Raw genomic sequence first — 20,525 nt, forward strand, 5'->3', positions numbered from 1 at the left:
GCGTAGCGGTATAGGCTGGGGGCGTGGCGTCACAGCGGAGGCGCGCAGGCAGAGTGTGTAGCCAATGGCGGTCAGGCCCGCGGGCGGCTCCGGCTTTGAATAGGTCCTGAGCCCGGTGTGTGAGGCCGCCAGTGACCGGACAGAGGACGGGAGGCCCCGGAGCAGGTGAGCAGCCACCAGCGTACGTATAGTCCGTCATTGTGATTCCTCAGGCAGCGTCCGAGTGTTCTGCGTCACATCCCGGCCTGCGCCGCGCCCGGGGGGTGTGAGGGAAAGAGTGGTGCTGGGGGAGGAGAGAGGAAGAGGGGGTGACCCTATAGTATGAGGGAAGAGGGTGTCCCTACAGTGTATGGGGGAGCGAGGAAGAGGGGGTGACCTTACAGTATATAGGGTATCGAGAAGGGGGAGTGTGTACAGTATGAGGGGGAGGGAGGGGGGTGACCTTACAGTATATGGGGGGGGGTGTACAGTATGAGGGGGAGAGAGACAGGAGGAGGTGACACTATGGTATGGGGGGAGGGAAAGAGGGGGTGACCCTACAGTATATGGGGGAGAGAGAAGGGGGAGTGTACAGTATGAGGGGGATAGAGGGGGGTGACCTTACAGTATATGGGGGGTGTGTACAGTATGAGGGGGAGAGAGACAGGAGGCGGTGACACTATGGTATGGGGGGAGGGGGGAGAAAAAGGGGGTGACCCTACAGTATATGGGGAAGAGAGGAAGAGGGGGGGAGCGTGTACAGTATGAGGGGTGACCTTACAGTATATGGGGAAGAGAGGAAGAGGGGGGGAGCGTGTACAGTATGAGGGGTGACCTTACAGTATATGGGGAAGAGAGAAGGGGGAGTGTGTACAGTATGAGGGGAGACAGAGAAAGAGGGGGTGACCTTACAGTATATTGGGAAATGTGTACAGTATGAGGGGTGACCCTATAGTATGAGGGGCGGGAGGGGGGGAGACAGAGAAAGAGGGTGTGACCCTACAGTATATGGGGGGCGTGTGCGAGAATGGGGGTGACTAAAGTATAAGGCTGTTTTCACACACTCCGGCTCCTGCCGGACGGTGAAATCCCGCACGGCCAGGGAGCCGTGCCGCACACATTAGTTGTGAATGGACACTATTGTGTCCATTCACACGGGACGGCCACGGCCCGGCCGCACGGCTGCAGCCGCATCCCACCACTGGAAGGGACGGCTGCCGGGCAGTGGCCATCTCCTCCATGATAAACTAGTGTATGCTGCACGGCTCCCTGGCCGTACGGGTTTTAGCCGTCCGGCAGGAGCCGGAGTGTGTGAAACCGGCCTAAGGGGGAGAGAGGAGGAGGGGAGACCCTACAGCAGGGGCAGCCAAATCCATTCCTTGAGAGCTACCAACAGTTGATGATTTCCAGATCTCACAGAATCACAAGTGATATAATTAGCTCCACCTGCGGATCATTTATAATGTGTCAGTGAGTAATGAGTGCACCTGCTGAGTGACCTGAAAACCGTGACCTCTCGAGGAGTGGAGTTGGCTACCCCTGACCTACGGTATGGGGTGACTACAGTAATAGTGTGTACACACGGTTCGATATGGCTTCCGATGTTGACGATATCGTCAACATCGGAAGCCATATCGCATACTGATTGAAGGCATTGTAAGGGCTTCCTAGCCAGATGCGCGCTCCCGTTTAAGGAGAGATCGGAGGGGAGATAGAGTGTGCTGCCCACTCTATCTAGCACAAATCGCAAGCATATCGCATGCATCGTATGTGCCTTGCGATATGCTTAAGATGCGATGTGCTATACGATTTCCAGGGCCCTGTCAGTCATCCTGTTGTTAAGTCAAAATCGCTTAGTCCAAATCTTAAGGCACATAGGAAATCGCATAGTAAATCAAATAGGAAATCGCATAGCAAATTGTATGGTAAAAAGTCAAAATCTTAAGCATATCTTAAGGAGTAGAGAAAAAAAAAATGGAAAAGTAAAAATCGGACAAAACATCGAATCGTACATCGGATCGCACAGAACATCGAACCGTGTGTACACACTCTAAGGCCCATACACACTAGAAGATTTTCATTTCAAAAGACTTTGCCAAAATCTTTGATAGATATATCAAATGATATAACTTTTATGCTCAAAGTGATGGGCAAACCCAGTGCTTGTGGCTGCCAACCATAAAATGTATGGACAGTTAGAACCACAGCAATGTTCCCCACCACAGAACTGAACCTGGGGGTGACAATTAAGCACAATTTACTTTATTTCTTATGGATAAATAAAAAAATATATATTTTGACTAGCGTGCCTTGAACAAATGCTGATCTGGGGTGCCCTGGTCAAGAATGTTTGGGAACCATTGGCATACACACTTTCTTGGGGTCGGACGTCTTTTGATAGGACATTATGGAAAGCCGTCCACCTCGTCCCTCATCTGCCGGGCCAGTGATGATGCGGGAGCTCGCATTACTGCTCAGTACACACTGGGTGTCTTTCAGCTGAGAGCAGCTCAAATGAGTAAACTGCGCGTCTTTTAGCTCAGTCGCCCAGTGTGTATGGGTATTTAGAGGCACAGCTGGGCATTTTCACAGCTGACAGTGCAAATACAAGCATTAACAGTAATAGTGAAAGTTATTACAGCTGAGTATCCGGATTAAGCAGCCAGGAGAGTTGTATGTTGTGAAGTGAAATCACTCAAAGTTGTCTTTTGTTTGTCAGAGCTGTGGTTATTTGTCAGAGTTGTGGTTGTTTTCTGTCCTTCTGTGTCACTTCGGTGTAATGCTGCAGTTCGGAAATAATATGCAGACAAATCTATGCACACAACGTATACTGCCACAGACTATGTAATGGTACTTACTCGCAGAAACAATACTTGTGCTCTACCCACCCAATCCATCCATCCCCCCCCCCCTTTACTACAATGGTTAGTAATGAAAGTGGCTGACAGAAACACCCATCACCCATGGCATTCCAAGATACCGGTTTAAGATGTGCATTAAGAATAAGATGTTGCTCTCTTCACAAGAGGGATTTGCTCGTTTAACTTGCAAAATGCAGATTGTCAACAACACATGTCTGATCTCTAAACAACAAAATAATCAGTCCAGCACATGGGGGGGGGGGGGGGGGGGGGGGGGTACTCTGCCGCCCAGATCATTGTATAGAATATTGGGGATCACCTGATGGATGAGAAGACCTCTCCCCCCTCAGTCCAGCACATGGGGGGGGGGGTACTCTGCCGCCCAGATCAGTATATAGAATATTGGGTATCACCTGATAATAAGACCTCTCTCCCCCTCATACTGTAGGGTCAATCACTTTCTTGGATACATAAAGGTCCATACACACTAGAAGATTCGGTACTTGTGAGTTATCTGGGCGTCCGATTTTTTGATTGTATGCCTTAAGTTAAGGCATACAATCAGATGCGATGCGATGCGATATCGCATCGCATCGCATGCGACCATCGGATGCGATGACCCGATTTTTCCGTAGGAATCAATGTTAAAATGGACTGAGTCCATTTTAACATGGAATTCAATGGGAAAAAGGGGTCCTTTTCATACCCCTACTATCCAAGTGGGCATGGAGTTGGATATAAACCTGTGGCGAGCGTAGCGAGCCACCGAGCCCGAAGCGTGGCGAGCGAAGCGAGGGGACGGTATTCCGTGTCCCCTCGCGGGGCTCGCTACGCTCGCCACGCTTCGGGCTCGGTGGCTCGCTACGCTCGCCACAGGTTTATATCCAACTCCATGCCCACTTGGATAGTAGGGGTATGAAAAGGACCCCTTTTTCCCATTGAATTCCATGTTAAAATGGACTCAGTCCATTTTAACATTGATTCCTATGGAAAAATCGGGTCATCGCATCGCATTCGATGGTCGCATGCGATGCGATGCGATGTCCCGATCCGACCCGATTTAAAAATCGGACGCCCGGATAACTCACAAGTACCGAAGATTCTTTCCAATCTGGTTGGTTGGAATGAAAATCTGGATATATTTGGGAGCAAATGACAATTGACCATTATCTCCTACACATGGGAACCAGTCACAGATTGGTTACATACATTTCTGCAGATGACGGCTTTTCTCCATTTCCCAGCTCTTGGGAGCAAATAGTTGACTCCAGTCAGCCAGATTGGAAAGATCGTCTTATAGTGTGTATGGGCTTTTAGAGGAATGATAAACAGGATTTAAGTGGTTGCTATGGGCAACATCACTTTTCATTTTTGAAAGGGCATAGGCACACCCGGGGCATAGACACACCCCTATGCCCAGTACTCACGCTTCGATCTAGGGTCAATTTTGCTTTATCTGCATCCTCTGCTGCTGCCTGTCATGCCAGTCTGACGGGCAGTAGTGTCGGCAGTGCTATCCACCTTGGAGACTACCCCCATCCTCCACCGCCGCTGGCAGTTGGAGAGAGAGGCCGCTGTAGTGGCGGGCAGATGTCAAAATACCCTTTCAAATGAATGGGGGGCTGCTGATTTGGATGAGGGCTCTCTCAGCCAATAAACGGGCACGCATTCATATGAATGTGAGTTCTGACATCTGCCCATCCGCTGTTACTGCGGCCTGTTCTCCAGCGGCAGCTCCCCAGGACTTACGGATTGTATAACGTGGCACATCAAGCGCCAAATCGGATATAGCTTTCCCGGGAAGGACTTGTGCCTCGGACCTGTGTATGGGGCCTTTATTCCTGTCTGAGTACTTCTAAAATATCAATAACCTCTCTGCAATGTAAGAAATCCCGATATATAGAATGTAGACAGGTGAAAAAGTCAACATGACGACAGGTCGCTAGGTCGACATGGGTTTTTCACAGTTTTTTTTTTTTACCCTAATGTCGACAGACACAGTTGGAAGTCAACCGCAGCCCCTCGCCATGCTTCGGGCTCGGTGCTACGCTCGGCACACTATTTTATTCTCCCACCAGGCCCTAGTGGATGGTAGGGCATGAAATACCGCCTGTCGGCACATGTCGGGTCAAAACTGTGAAAAAACCCATGTCGACCTCGCGACCTGTCGACCGAAAGTCATGTTGACTTTCTCACATTCTATATGTCGGTATTTTTACCTTGTCGCGATTTTGACTGTATCCCGTAAATCCTCATTTCTAGCTGTGCCTATCTAGGCCCTGTGTGACTCCTGGTATGTGAGATATTAATGATTGGGTATATAGGTAGGCGGTAACCATCAGTCACTGGCGCTGATTTCCAGATTGGCGTACTGTATATGGGTAACTGCCCGGTGTAGCTGTGACATCAGTAATGTCCGTACTGGGGCAGTGATGCCCATTAATAATCTAACAATAGTTTCATTTCCGTAGCGTTCTTTCTCCAGCAGGACTCCATATGCCACACACTGTGGGGGGTATTCAATGCTGTGGGCGAGCGGTGACAGCGAGCAGAGCTTCCCTGTCAGTATTCTCCGCAGCCCCCCTCATACACCAATTCCCCCTCGCTCCATTTTTTGAGTGAGGGGGGAATTGGAGTATGCGGCTCCAGAAGCAGCGAGACACGCGGCTAAATACAGCGAGTTTCCTGCATTAGCCGCGGGTCTCGCTGTTTTGGGGAATTCTCGCCGTCCTGTGACTGCGAGGATTTCCCCAGAACATGAATAGAGCGAGCGGCCGGCGCGGGGGTTAAACAGCGAGGATCGCTGGTTTTCTGCAATCCTCGCTGTTTAACCCCCTCGCCGGCCGCATTGAATATCTGCCAATTATTATACCAGCAGTAACGTCGCCTGCACGGTAATGACACCGTGGTTAGAGCAGAGATCTAACAGAGGAACAATCCCTATGGGAACCTTCGACCTTCCAGCTGTTGTTAAACTACGCTAAAACAGTTGCAGGGCATTCTGGGATGTGCAGTTCAGCACTAGCAAACAAAGATTCCCCATCCCAGGAATGGATAAGCCAATGGCTCCTGTGCAGCCACTGACCGGCTAATGCACCGCTGTAAAGCCCCCCATACACGGTCCATTCATCGGATCCGTTCTGCGCTTAAACAGCACACATCGTATCGGATCGCATCCCTTGTGCATGCACTGCGATCCGATACGATGTGTACCTTCTACAAAAAGTATGTGCAGCACATACCGTACTATGTGATGCGCGGGAGCTCGCATCGCATAGTACAGAACGGAGCCGGTCCACAATGGACCGTGTATGGGCTCCTTTATAGTGATCACCTGTGACTCCCGGGATTTATGCAGCGCTGCAGGGGGCAGATGTACAATGTGCTCAGTTTTATTGCTATGCTTCATGGGAAAATAGGAAAAATTTGGACTGACGAAAAAAAAAACAGAGTCTGTGGTTCCTGTGCTAGTATTGGAAGCGTCACAGTGTCATTGCTGTGCGCCTGTCCATGCAGGGGTTAATCCCTGGTGTGTGAGGACTCCCCTCCCCTCAGTGATTACCTCCCAGGCCCGACCAGAGCTGCATCTGCTCAGGCTCATTGTATTGTATCCTGCTGCTGCTGTGCAACCAAACTCTAATCCCCCTCCTCCCAGCCACATAACAGCGGTGTCACAGCCCCGGAGCATGCTGGGAATTGGCATGCAAATACAAGCTGGCCTGCTATGGCAGCCGTCCTCTCCTCCCCGGGCTGCAGCTCTTTGCTTTGAAGTGGATTGAACTTTGTAAAGTTCTTCTCCGCCCCGGTGATCAGTGGGGGCCGCAGAAGCTGGAGGCCGCTGCCCCGGTGCATGGGTGGAGTGGGCCCTGATGTGAGTAGCTGTGGTTGTGTTACATAGAATTGGCTGCTGGGGTTTGGGGGAGGGGGGGGGTACAGTTGGCACTCAGGGCAGCGATCCATGCTGGGTAACACATTGTGTACAGGTGCAGCCCCTCTTGGCGGCGGGTACTGCTGGCATCTCCTGGCTGGGTACAGTGGGTGAGCTGTACTTACTGTGTGCTGGGCCGGCTGCCCCCTGTGTAGGTAATGTGTAAACCTGATACTCTGTGTGCATCGTTCTATTGGATGTTGGTACCATACCGGACGCTGGCACAGGTGTAGCCGCACACGGGGCACATTTATTAAGCTCAGAAGTGTCTGGTTTTTATCACCGGCCAATCAGCTCCTTCCTGTAAAGTTACAGGCTTTGTTTAAAAATGACAGGTAGGAGGTGATTGGCCGGTGATAAAAACCAGACACTTTATCACTTCTCCCAGCTGAATAAACCTGCCCCACAGGGACCTACGGGGTTAATGCTGCTTATCGGTGCGTTAGATGAACTTTGTTTAAAGGGTTCCTGGACCTCTGCCAGCTGCATGGCTGCTACTTGTGGAACATGATTACAGGCCGCCTGCAGAGAGGGGAACCCTGCGCTACATGAGGGGTGTATAGGACCCCCCCCCCCTTGTTGTGGCACAGCCCTTACATAAGACTTGGCCTCTGGAGCTCTGTGACAGGGGTGGGACAGGGGGGTGTTTGTTTACCTCTGAGTAATGAAATCCATTGTCACATGGCTTTAATTGTAAAGGTAACTTGTAACACCTGATGTGCTCACTGCGTGATGTTTTACATGCTACATGTGACCTAAGTAAATCTCTTACCCTGGCACTATGGAAGCCGATTTGCAGTCAGTCTTCTACAAATGCCCATGTTGGTAGGATCGCTGCATTATTGTGGCATAGGGGTTATATATTATGGGGGTACCCCCGCAGATAGCAGCAATGGGCTGCAGTCCCCACAGCGTTCTACGGCCCCTGGGCTGCATGTGACGGGGGCAGTGACATGATGTAAGGAGGGGAATGGAGGCAGCAGGAAGCCACAGACTGAGAGTTATATAGTGGGAGGAGCAGGGTCCCCAGCAGCACAGAGTATATCAGGAGATATGTGATGTGTCGGTGAGGACAGGGCTGCATGTGACAGGGGCAGTGACATGATGTGAGGAGGGGAATGGAGGCAGCAGGAAGCCACAGACTGAGAGTTATATAGTGGGAGGAGCAAGGCCCCCCAGCAGCACAGAGTATATCAGGAGATGAGGGATGTGTCAGTGAGGACAGGGGCAGTGACATGATGTGAGGAGAGGAATGGAGGCAGCAGGAAGCCACAGACTGAGAGTTATATAGTGGGCGGAGCAGGGTCCCCAGCAGCACAGAGTATATTAGGAGATGAGTGATGTGTCAGTGAGGACAGGGCTGCATGTGACAGGGGCAGTGACATTATGTGAGGAGAGGAATGGAGGCAGCAGGAAGCCACAGACTGACAGTTATATAGTGGGAGGAGCAGGGTCCCCAGCAGCACAGAGTATATCAGGAGATATGTGATGTGTCGGTGAGGACAGGGCTGCATGTGACAGGGGCAGTGACATGATGTGAGGAGGGGAATGGGGGCAGCAGTAAGCCACAGACTGACAGTTATATAGTGGGAGGAGCAAGGCCCCCCAGCAGCACAGAGTATATCAGGAGATGAGGGATGTGTCAGTGAGGACAGGGGCAGTGACATGATGTGAGGAGAGGAATGGAGGCAGCAGGAAGCCACAGACTGAGAGTTATATAGTGGGCGGAGCAGGGTCCCCAGCTGCACAGAGTATATTAGGAGATGAGTGATGTGTCAGTGAGGACAGGGCTGCATGTGACAGGGGCAGTGACATGATGTGAGGAGGGGAATGGGGGCAGCAGGGAGCCACAGACTGAGAGTTATATAGTGGGAGGAGCAGGGTCCCCAGCAGCACAGAGTATATCAGGAGATGAGTGATGTATCAGTGAGGACAGGGCTGCATGTGACAGGGGCAGAGACATGATGTGAGGAGGGGAATGGGGGCAGCAGTAAGCCACAGACTGAGAGTTATATAGTGGTAGGAGCGTGGTCCCCCAGCAGCACAGAGTATATCAGGAGTCATGATATATCATGAGTGAGGACAGGGCTGAGCTGGAATAGCTGTGTACAGAAGACACAATGTCCTGCTCTCCCCTAATGATACCCTATTAGATCTCCCCTGTCTGTAGAAGGCAGCCACTGATTATTAGTTACTGTATGGGGGTGGTGGGGGGGGGGTTACTGGGATAACTGCGGCAGTGATTATAGTATCAGATTAGAACCTGCTGTATTACAGAGGAGATCGCCGCCGGCGGTACCCGCGCTGCTCCTGTAACCGTGTATTATAGAGGAGATCGCTGCCGGCGGTACCCGCGCTGCTCCTGTAACTGTATTACAGAGGAGATCGCCGCCGGCGGTACCCGCGCTGCTCCTGTAACTGTGTATTATAGAGGAGATCGCTGCCGGCGGTACCCGCGCTGCTCCTGTAACCGCGCTGCTCCTGTAACCGTGTATTGTAGAGGAGATCGCTGCCGGCGGTACCCGCGCTGCTCCTGTAACTGTGTATTATAGACGAGATCGCTGCCGGCGGTACCCGCGCTGCTCCTGTAACTGTGTATTATAGAGGAGATCGCTGCCGGCGGTACCCCCGCTGCTCCTGTAACCGTGTATTATAGAGGAGATCGCTGCCGGCGGTACCCGCGCTGCTCCTGTAACTGTGTATTATAGAGGAGATCGCTGCCGGCGGTACCCGCGCTGCTCCTGTAACCGTGTATTATAGAGGAGATCGCTGCCGGCGGTACCCGCGCTGCTCCTGTAACCGTGTATTATAGAGGAGATCGCTGCCGGCGGTACCCGCGCTGCTCCTGTAACCGTGTATTATAGAGGAGATCGCTGCCGGCGGTACCCGCGCTGCTCCTGTAACCGTGTATTACAGAGGAGATCGCTGCCGGCGGTACCCGCGCTGCTCCTGTAACCGTGTATTATAGAGGAGATCGCTGCCGGCGGTACCCGCGCTGCTCCTGTAACCGTGTATTATAGAGGAGATCGCTGCCGGCGGTACCCGCGCTGCTCCTGTAACCGTGGATTATAGAGGAGATCGCTGCCGGCGGTACCCGCGCTGCTCCTGTAACCGTGGATTATAGAGGAGATCGCTGCCGGCGGTACCCGCGCTGCTCCTGTAACCGTGGATTATAGAGGAGATCGCTGCCGGCGGTACCCGCGCTGCTCCTGTAACCGTGGATTATAGAGGAGATCGCTGCCGGCGGTACCCGCGCTGCTCCTGTAACCGTGGATTATAGAGGAGATCGCTGCCGGCGGTACCCGCGCTGCTCCTGTAACCGTGGATTATAGAGGAGATCGCTGCCGGCGGTACCCGCGCTGCTCCTGTAACCGTGGATTATAGAGGAGATCGCTGCCGGCGGTACCCGCGCTGCTCCTGTAACCGTGGATTATAGAGGAGATCGCTGCCGGCGGTACCCGTGCTGCTCCTGTAACCGTGGATTATAGAGGAGATCGCTGCCGGCGGTACCCGCGCTGCTCCTGTAACCGTGGATTATAGAGGAGATCGCTGCCGGCGGTACCCGCGCTGCTCCTGTAACCGTGGATTAGTAGTAGTAGTAGTACGTTTATTTATAAGGCGCCGCAAAGTGTCCGCAGCGCCGTACATAGCAAACAAAAAAACAAATTACAAGGTAACGTACAGGGTGTGTTGAAAGATACAGTATAAATAGGGGTATAGCTGGTAGAACTAAAATCAGCATCAGTTCAGAAGTAGGTGTCAAAATTGTCAAGGAGACTGAAGATGAAGTAGAGGAAGGGAAGAACAGGACAGGAGCACAGGTGAGGTAATGAGGTAGGGTGAGTACGTGAGGAAGGAGGGCCCTGCTCATAAGAGTTAACATACTAAAAATAGGTGGGTGGACGAACGAAATACAATAGGATAAGTAGGAACGGAGGGGAACGGAGGCAGGATAGGAGGATCAAAAGAGGTTAGGAGGAGGGATAGGCTAGTCGAAAAAAGTGGGTTTTGAGGGAGCGCTTGAAGGAGGTAAGGGAATCAGATAGCCTGATGGGTGGCGGGAGGTTGTTCCAGTGCAGGGGGGCAGCGCGAGAGAAATCTTGGACACGGGAGTGGGAGGAGGTGATTAGGTGAGAGGTCAGTCGGCGGTCAGCGATGGAGCGAAGAGGACGGGAGGGAGTGTGGATAGAGATCAGTGAAGAGAGGTAGGGAGCTGTGGAGGAGGAGAGAGCCTTGTAGGTGGTGGTGAGGAGTTTAAAGAGAACTCGGAAAGGAATGGGGAGCCAGTGAAGAGATAAACAGAGGGGGGAGGCGGAGGTAGAGCGGCGGGAGAGGAAGATGAGCCTAGCAGCAGCGTTAAGAATGGATTGGAGAGGTGCGAGGCGGGTGAGAGGTAGCCCAGAGAGAAGGATGTTGCAGTAGTCAAGGCGGGAGATGACAAGAGAGTGAATGAGAATTTTGGTCGCGTCAGTGGAGAGGAATGGTCTGATGCGTGAGATGTTGCGTAGGTGAAAGCGGCAAGACTGTGAGAGAGCACGAATGTGGGGGGTGAAAGAGAGGGAGGAGTCAATGATGACACCGAGGCAGCGCGTTTGGTCGGTGGACGTGATCTCGGTTTCACCAATGCTGATGGAGATAGTGGGAGAAGAGGGGATGTTCGGGGGATGGAAGATTAGAAGTTCAGTTTTAGCCATGTTTAGTTTCAGGAAGCGTTGGGTCATCCAGGCTGAGATGGCCGTGAGGCATTCGGAGACCTTGGACAGGAGTGATGGGGATAAGTCGGGGGAGGAGAGATAGATTAGGGTATCATCAGCATAAAGGTGGTAATGAAAACCATAGGAGCTGATGAGGGTGCCCAGAGAGGTGGTGTAGAGGGAGAAGAGGAGAGGGCCAAGGACTGACCCTTGGGGAACACCGACTGGCTGGGGGGTAGTAGGAGAGGAGGAGCTCGGAGTGGAGACGGAGAAGGAGCGATCGGAGAGGTATGAGGTGAACCAGGAGAAGACCGTGCCAGTGATGCCAAAGGAGCGGAGGGTGTTGAGCAGGAGAGGGTGGTCAACAGTGTCAAAGGCAGCCGACAGATCAAGCTGGATGAGGATAGAGAAGAGGCCTTTGGATTTAGCCGATAGTAGATCGTTAGTGACTTTGGTCAGGGCAGTTTCAGTGGAATGTAAAGGGCGGAACCCGGATTGGAGGGGGTCTAGAATGGAGTTAGCAGTAAGGTGGCTTAGGAGACGATTATAGGTCAGACGTTCTAGGAGTTTGGAGGCAAAAGGGAGGAGGGAGATGGGCCTGTAGTTGGATGGAGAGTTGGGGTCCAGATTTGTTTTTTTGAGAATTGGGGAGACAAGAGCGTGTTTGAAGGAGGAAGGGAAGATCCCAGAGGATAGGGAAAGATTAAAGAGGTGAGCCAGGTGAGAGCAGACTGATGGACTGAGACGACGGATAATATTGGAGGGGACAGGATCGAGCGGGGAGGTGGAGGGAGAAGCGGATTGGAGGATAGAGTGGACTTCAGCAGCAGTGGTGGGGTAAAATGAGGACAGGGGTTGAAAGGAGGGGAGTGGAGATGTAGGAGGGGAGGAGGGAGAGGGTGAGGTGATGGCAGTCCTGAGAGAGGAGATTTTGGTTGAAAAGTAGGTAGCAAAATCAGCGGCTACGATGGAGGACGGAAGAGCTGGAGGAGGGGGGGAGAGCAAGGAGTTGAAGGTGGCGAAGAGCCTGCGGGGATTGGATGATTGGGAAAGGATGAGGGACTTAAAGTAGGATTCCTTGGCCATATAGAGGAGATCGCTGCCGGCGGTACCCGCGCTGCTCCTGTAACCGTGTATTATAGAGGAGATCGCTGCCGGCGGTACCCGCGCTGCTCCTGTAACCGTGTATTATAGAGGAGATCGCTGCCGGCGGTACCCGCGCTGCTCCTGTAACCGTGTATTATAGAGGAGATCGCTGCCGGCGGTACCCGCGCTGCTCCTGTACCCGTGTATTATAGAGGAGATCGCTGCCGGCGGTACCCGCGCTGCTCCTGTAACCGTGTATTATAGAGGAGATCGCTGCCGGCGGTACCCGCGCTGCTCCTGTACCCGTGTATTATAGAGGAGATCGCTGCCGGCGGTACCCGCGCTGCTCCTGTAACCGTGTATTATAGAGGAGATCGCTGCCGGCGGTACCCGCGCTGCTCCTGTAACCGTGTATTATAGAGGAGATCGCTGCCGGCGGTACCCGCGCTGCTCCTGTAACCGTGTATTATAGAGGAGATCGCTGCCGGCGGTACCCGCGCTGCTCCTGTAACCGTGTATTATAGAGGAGATCGCTGCTGGCGGTACCCGCGCTGCTCCTGTAACCGTGTATTATAGAGGAGATCGCTGCTGGCGGTACCCGCGCTGCTCCTGTAACCGTGTATTCTGTATGTGTCTCTGTCAGGTACTTACATGCTGTGTGACTGCTACACGCTTTGAGGATGGCGCAACAGGGGACTTTAATGGAGGCTCTGCTCACATGGGTACGTATGAAGCTGATATTCTGGTATGATGCTATTCCATGTACATGCTGCCGATCAGGCCTACACACTGATGAGCAGATCCTTCTATAGTAATTAGGGAACAGTCTTCCCAAACCCCATTATAGTGTATACAGTATAACCTATCTCTACCGGATCCCAACAGTGCACAGATTATATACGTTATTTACTGTATAAGCACTTATTTTCACCAGCCGTAATTTTCACGAAAATTAAGATATCGGTGATTTTGCGAGCTGAGAATTTTGCGAATTTTATATGAACCTAAATAGAACCCCTTTTGCAAGGCTTAAATTTTTGCGATTACGGCGGGCTTGCGAAAATTAAAGCCTCGCGAAAATAAGTGCTTATGCAGTACCCGCTACACTGTTGTGGGCAGAGGTCGGCCAGCTCGTATCATGAAACATGTATCCTGTATAAGCTGATGCTGCTCCTCAACCCTGTGGGGGGATTTCAAGTGCTGTACTTGCTGGAACAATTTAATGGTCGCCCCCTTCAGGAGGGCAACGTAACTTCTGCTGTCCCATCATTTTCATGGGCTGGTAACTAGTTACTTCATGTCAGCCAGCCCAAGTAACCGGCATATCCTACACAGCATGGGCCCAGTGCATGACCAGTCGCTGGTCTGCAGGTGATCATGTGACCGATATCCCCCGTGGCCCCCACAAGTGTTTGCACACCAGCCCCCGTGGCCCCCACCCACCTACAAAACTGCTTGTGTATCAGCCTGCTCCTGGCCAGATGCACTTAGGGGCCGATTCAGTCCTTTTCACACTGGTTCAGAATTTGGCCCGCCCCGATTGTGGCGGTCTGCGCATGTGCGCTCTGGGGCATTGGCAAAATGATTGGCAGCCAGGGGGTGGTTGTAGGGCTCTGCCCAGCGTTTCATGGACATGCCCACAAATACGGCGGGCACGCGGCCATGGAAACGCTGGGCAGACACCTGCGAATGCCCCTGCCTGCTTGGGGTGGGCAGATGACATCAATGCTCGCCCCAAATTGGTTGGAAAGGGTCCATCAGGTAATTGAAGGACAGACTTTGCTTTTCTTTAGGAACAGGGGAGAAATAATTTGATGGGGAGGAACCTCGTGAGCTGATGTGTAAGCGTATACGTCGTATCGTAGCGCGGGGAGGTGTGCGTTCCGTGGGGGGCACTTACCTGCTCGCTAATAAACGCAGCCTAGCGAGCAGGTTGGAATTCCCCCCTTACCCCCCACCCAGTGCCGATGCTCTCTCAGGGAACCCTTGTGTCTCTCTGACATACGGGATAAGAATCGTCCTGTTCTTTAAGGGTCCGTGATCCGTAACCAAGCAGGATAATAACACAGGACTGTGCATGTGACATTGTTATACAAAGGGTGTGGATGTGTCCTGAGTGATTCTCCTCTGTACAGGTCAACAGCCTGAAGGTGGATGAGCCCATTGAGCGTCTGTCTCAGCTGCACGATCTGAACCTGCTCATCAAAATAGTCACCAAACTGTGAGTAGTGGGTGCAGCAGGGTATATACCGGGGGGATGCTCTGCGTGGGTGACGCGGACTGTGGGGGTCTTACGGTTCCCTATTTCTATATGTTGATGGCAATATCCACATCACTCCATCCCCCACATGAAGGGGATGGCGGAGGGTAGAGCTTAGTGACCGTGCACAGGCTGGAAGTTACACTTTCCCCTCAGTCTCTGCTTTAATTCATCTTTACTTGGACTTGTCCGAGAGGCGTAGAAGTGGTCTTCGGCCTGGTCACATGTTTTCCAGAAACTCTTGGTGTAATATTCCCAAAGATGATGACAAATCTTCGCTGATCATAATTTCTTGTTTTCCTACAGAAACGGGAATACTGCGGAAACGTCCCAGATCCTGAAACAGCCTCTAGAAGAGCGACTGAAGTTCCTGCAGAGTAAGAGCTACGTGGCTGGGACAATTCGTGGCTTCTCTGTGCCACTCTGGGGACGGGCAAAATAATGTGCAATACAAATCCTAGGAGCCAGTGAAGTTCCAGCCGCCGGGGGGGCAGAGCTGCCCAGTGTGCTGCACTGGCTCCAGAGATTTGCTCAGATCGTGGCCATGGGGTGGGGGCGCAGCGGTGGGTGGGATTTGTGGTGGCATGTGCCCCGTTTTACCATGTGGTGTCTGCTTTCCACAGGGCACTGCAGATGCGGCTCCAAAGCAGAAGACTTGGTGCAGTGGGAGAAGATCTTGCACGGGGATAACAGTGAGCTGGAGATCAGCAAGGTAATGTCCCGTCCCCATAGCTGTAATGGCCCTCATCTCCTTCCCACGGTCTACACGTCTGCTGGATAACTGACCCCCATAAATCAGCACCCACCTGCTCAGTCCAAGTCTATCATGGATCATCCAGGACTCTACTGTACCCATGTACTGCCCACCTGGAAGCTTATAGCCCACCCCTTGTGCCTACGTAGCCCCCTCTAGTCTAGCTTCAGTGTATGATGCCAGGCTGGTATGCGCTCTGGAATCTCATGGTTCTCTCTTCTGCAGGTCATCGTTCTGCTCTTCTACCTGTCAAACATTAAGTGTAAGAACGCCCAGGAGTGGGAGTCCTTTGACCACAAGACACAGGTGAGCCCCTCTCTCCAGGGACACTGGTCTGTTACATTGCATGGTCGGCCTATGGGGAGATAACCGCCTTGTTCCTCCACAGACGGAGCTCGCCACCATTCTCCGCTTCATCCTGGATAACGAGGACGACTTATCGCTAGATGACAAACTGATCCGCTTCCTGCAGAGGAAAGGTACAGAGCTCCGACAGGGCAGTCGCTTTCCGCGACATTACACCGTACATCGGCCACCTGTACCTGGGTGATCCAGGGGGGTCTGTATGTTCCAGGTTCTCCATGTACTAAATCCTGCTCTGGTTTTGTTACTCTGCTGTGCGCCAGCTGTTCCCTCTCTGTGACACCTGTCCGTTAATGCTAACCAGGCCTCATCACTGAAATGACCGATGTCCAACGTAAAGCACTCGGCCTTTCATACACATGTGAGAGACCAGCACTGTACCGCTGATGTAATATCTCCTACATCTCTCCCTTGTGCAGCCCGAGTGGTGTCCTCCAGCGACAGCGCCTCCAGCTCAGATGAGACAATCTCCCCCTTACCTGTCCGCCATACGCAGGTGCGCTTTTTGGAACTGCACCGGGTTGCTTCATCTTCTTCCATGAAAAGGTACGGACCAATGAGGTGTACTGCCAGTCAGGTGCTTGGTAGTAGGATTAGGGGGTGTTTGTGATTACTGGCGTCTTCCTAAGGAGAGATGCGAACTGTGTTCTAATATAGTCCCAATGAGGTCCGTCTGGTTCCAGCGTTTGCTTCCCTTATCCTCGCGTTGTGATAAATCAGGAACCAGACCCAGCCCCCATTCTGTTTCTCCATGTGACTTGGTCTCTCTTTCCTCTGCAGCCTGGCGTTAGACTCTCCATCCTCCCCTATGATTGAGGTACATCACATGCCCCAATTCCAGATAAGAAGGCTCCGGAAACAGCTTACAGAAGGCAGAGAGCTGCGTGATGAGCTGGAACTAGAGCTCTCCGAGACCAAGAAAAGACTGGCGGAAAAAGGTAGCCGCGTCACACAGCCGCGTGGGCGTCCTGGGAGAGCGAGGTCGCAAGGGGTGGAGCTTTGTCTTGCATCATTTACATGAATCCTGAGTGAGGTCACAGCCAGTGTAATGGTGCCCATACACGCACCAATCCCGGCGGTGCGATGCTTTGCGATGAGATGCGCGCTCCCGCGGCACCTCATCGCACAGTACACAAAGTATGTGCTGCACATACTTTTTGTACTAGCTTTTTATCGCATCGCATGCACAAGGCATACAATGCGATGTGTGCTAGTTAAGCACAGAACGCACGCCGGGATCGATGCGTCTGTGGGCACCTTTAGACCTTGCACATTATGAATATGAAGTGTCAGCTTTGTGCACTTAGTGCTCATTGAATCATTTGGAAACCTCTGTAGAACAGACGCAGAATACAGTGAGCTGGATGTGTGAATGTATTCCCCATACTGACCTTCAGTCTGAGGCTTCATTCTGGTGCAAGTTCTGCAGTCATGCTGCTGTGCTGACAGACTGCAGGGTGTATGTGTGTGCAGGTTACCCTCACCCAGCCCGCGGCGTGTGCGTGATACCCCCATCCAGCCTGCAGGGTGTGTGCCGCTTACCCCATCCACGAATTGTTCTGCAACTAGTGTTTATGCTTAAAATGCTGGGCAGATCTGACCCATTCTTCTGTACGTTAGTATTAATGATGGGTGAGGGGCGGGATGGGGTATGGGGCATTAATGATTGGTGAGGGGTGGGTTTAGGGTTGGACTGGATAAGGCTGTGTCTGTGTCTCACTGTCTGTCTTGCTCACAGATGCCCAGATCTTCCTCATGCAGCAGCGCATTGAGCGGCTTGTGGTGCTGAATGAAAGGCAGGCCGACCAGCAGGAGCCCAGGGAGCTGGAGGAGCTGCGCGAGAAGAACGAGAGGTAACCACTCCCTCTGCGCCATAGTGGCCAGTCTAGGATACCCCGTATCAGAGACCAGCAGTCAGTAATGGTGCACATGGGGTCATAGCTGTGACTGTAGCCCCATATCAGACACCAGCAGTCAGTACTGGTACACATGGGGTCATAGCTGTGACTGTAGCCCCATATCAGACACCAGCAGTCAGTACTGGTACACATGGGGTCATATCTGTGACTGTAGCCCCATATCAGACACCAGCAGTCAGTAATGGTGCACATGGGGTCATAGCTGAGACTGTAGCCCCCGTATCAGACACCAGCAGTCAGTAATGGTGCACATGGGGTCATAACTGTGACTGTAGCTCCATATCAGACACCAGCAGTCAGTAATGGTGCACATGGGGTCATAGCTGTGACTGTAGCCCCATATCAGACACCAGCAGTCAGTAATGGTGCACATGGGGTCATAGCTGTGACTGTAGCCCCATATCAGACACCAGCAGTCAGTAATGGTGCACATGGGGTCATAGCTGTGACTGTAGCCCCCATATCAGACACCAGCAGTCAGTAATGGTGCACATGGGGTCATAGCTGAGACTGTAGCCCCGTATCAGACACCAGCAGTCAGTAATGGTGCACATGGGGTCATAGCTGTGACTGTAGCCCCCATATCAGTCACCAGCAGTCAGTAATGGTGCACATGGGGTCATAGCTGTGACTGTAGCCCCCATATCAGACACCAGCAGTCAGTAATGGTGCACATGGGGTCATAGCTGTGACTGAAGCCCCCATATCAGACACCAGCAGTCAGTAATGGTGCACATGGGGTCATAGCTGTGACTGAAGCCCCCATATCAGACACCAGCAGTCAGTAATGGTGCACATGGGGTCATAGCTGAGACTGTAGCCCCCGTATCAGACACCAGCAGTCAGTAATGGTGCACATGGGGTCATAGCTGTGACTGTAGCCCCCATATCAGTCACCAGCAGTCAGTAATGGTGCACATGGGGTCATAGCTGTGACTGTAGCCCCCATATCAGACACCAGCAGTCAGTAATGGTGCACATGGGGTCATAACTGTGACTGTAGCTCCATATCAGACACCAGCAGTCAGTAATGGTGCACATGGGGTCATAGCTGTGACTGTAGCCCCATATCAGACACCAGCAGTCAGTAATGGTGCACATGGGGTCATAGCTGTGACTGTAGCCCCATATCAGACACCAGCAGTCAGTAATGGTGCACATGGGGTTATAGCTGTGACTGTAGCCCCCATATCAGACACCAGCAGTCAGTAATGGTGCACATGGGGTCATAGCTGTGACTGTAGCCCCCGTATCAGACACCAGCAGTCAGTAATGGTGCACATGGGGTCATAGCTGAGACTGTAGCCCCATATCAGACACCAGCAGTCAGTAATGGTGCACATGGGGTCATAGCTGTGACTGTAGCCCCCATATCAGAGACCAGCAGTCAGTAATGGTGCACATGGGGTCATAGCTGTTACTGTAGCCCCCATATCAGACGCAGCAGTCAGTAATGGTGCACATGGGGTCATAGCTGTGACTGTAGCCCCCATATCAGAGACCAGCAGTCAGTAATGGTGCACATGGGGTCATAGCTGTGACTGTAGCCCCCATATCAGACACCAGCAGTCAGTAATGGTGTACATGGGGTCATAGCTGTGACTGTAGCCCCATATCAGACACCAGCAGTCAGTAATGGTGCACATGGGGTCATAGCTGTGACAGTAGCCCCCATATCAGACAACAGCAGTCAGTAATGGTGCACATGGGGTCATAGCTGTGACTGTAGCCCCATATCAGTCACCAGCAGTCAGTAATGGTGCACATGGGGTCATAGCTGTGACTGTAGCCCCCATATCAGACACCAGCAGTCAGTAATGGTGCACATGGGGTCATAACTGTGACTGTAGCCCCATATCAGACACCAGCAGTCAGTAAGGGTGCACATGGGGTCATAGCTGTGACTGTAGCCCCCATATCAGACACCAGCAGTCAGTAATGGTGCACATGGGGTTATAGCTGTGACTGTAGCCCCCATATCAGACACCAGCAGTCAGTAATGGTGCACATGGGGTCATAGCTGTGACTGTAGCCCCCGTATCAGACACCAGCAGTCAGTAATGGTGCACATGGGGTCATAGCTGAGACTGTAGCCCCATATCAGACACCAGCAGTCAGTAATGGTGCACATGGGGTCATAGCTGTGACTGTAGCCCCCATATCAGAGACCAGCAGTCAGTAATGGTGCACATGGGGTCATAGCTGTTACTGAAGCCCCCATATCAGACACCAGCAGTCAGTAATGGTGCACATGGGGTCATAGCTGTGACTGTAGCTCCATATCAGACACCAGCAGTCAGTAATGGTGCACATGGGGTCATAGCTGTGACTGTAGCCCCCATATCAGACACCAGCAGTCAGTAATGGTGCACATGGGGTCATAGCTGTGACTGTAGCTCCATATCAGACACCAGCAGTCAGTAATGGTGCACATGGGGTCATAGCTGTGACTGTAGCCCCCATATCAGACACCAGCAGTCAGTAATGGTGCACATGGGGTCATAGCTGTGACTGTAGCCCCCATATCAGACGCAGCAGTCAGTAATGGTGCACATGGGGTCATAGCTGTGACTGTAGCCCCCATATCAGACACCAGCAGTCAGTAATGGTGCACATGGGGTCATAGCTGTGACTGTAGCCCCCATATCAGACACCAGCAGTCAGTAATGGTGCACATGGGG

The 20,525-nt window shown here is 52.4% G+C and overlaps 1 protein-coding gene across 5 annotated transcripts in view; it reads left to right on the top strand.

The window, feature by feature from the left end:
- Positions 1–8: 8 nt before the first annotated feature.
- The window catches only part of NUMA1 (nuclear mitotic apparatus protein 1), a 47,003-nt gene continuing 26,486 nt past the window's right edge, over positions 9–20,525 (top strand). For 4 of the 5 annotated variants that reach the window (XM_083170549.1, XM_083170553.1, XM_083170551.1 and 1 more), the window contains exons 1-10: positions 9–165; positions 13,192–13,270; positions 14,684–14,769; positions 15,115–15,185; positions 15,432–15,520; positions 15,788–15,868; positions 15,951–16,041; positions 16,345–16,471; positions 16,706–16,863; positions 17,664–17,778. In XM_083170549.1, coding sequence (XP_083026675.1) covers positions 13,229–13,270; positions 14,684–14,769; positions 15,115–15,185; positions 15,432–15,520; positions 15,788–15,868; positions 15,951–16,041; positions 16,345–16,471; positions 16,706–16,863; positions 17,664–17,778 — 860 coding nt within the window. In that variant the 5' untranslated portion in view covers positions 9–165; positions 13,192–13,228. Of the gene's footprint in view, positions 166–6,525; positions 6,712–13,191; positions 13,271–14,683; positions 14,770–15,114; positions 15,186–15,431; positions 15,521–15,787; positions 15,869–15,950; positions 16,042–16,344; positions 16,472–16,705; positions 16,864–17,663; positions 17,779–20,525 lie in introns of those variants that run through there. The other variant, XM_083170550.1, reaches the window with a different exon arrangement.

This window comes from Crinia signifera, chromosome 2, assembly GCF_055691185.1.
Source record: "Crinia signifera chromosome 2, ASM5569118v1, whole genome shotgun sequence".
In the NCBI taxonomy this organism is placed as follows: Eukaryota; Metazoa; Chordata; class Amphibia; order Anura; family Myobatrachidae; genus Crinia; species Crinia signifera.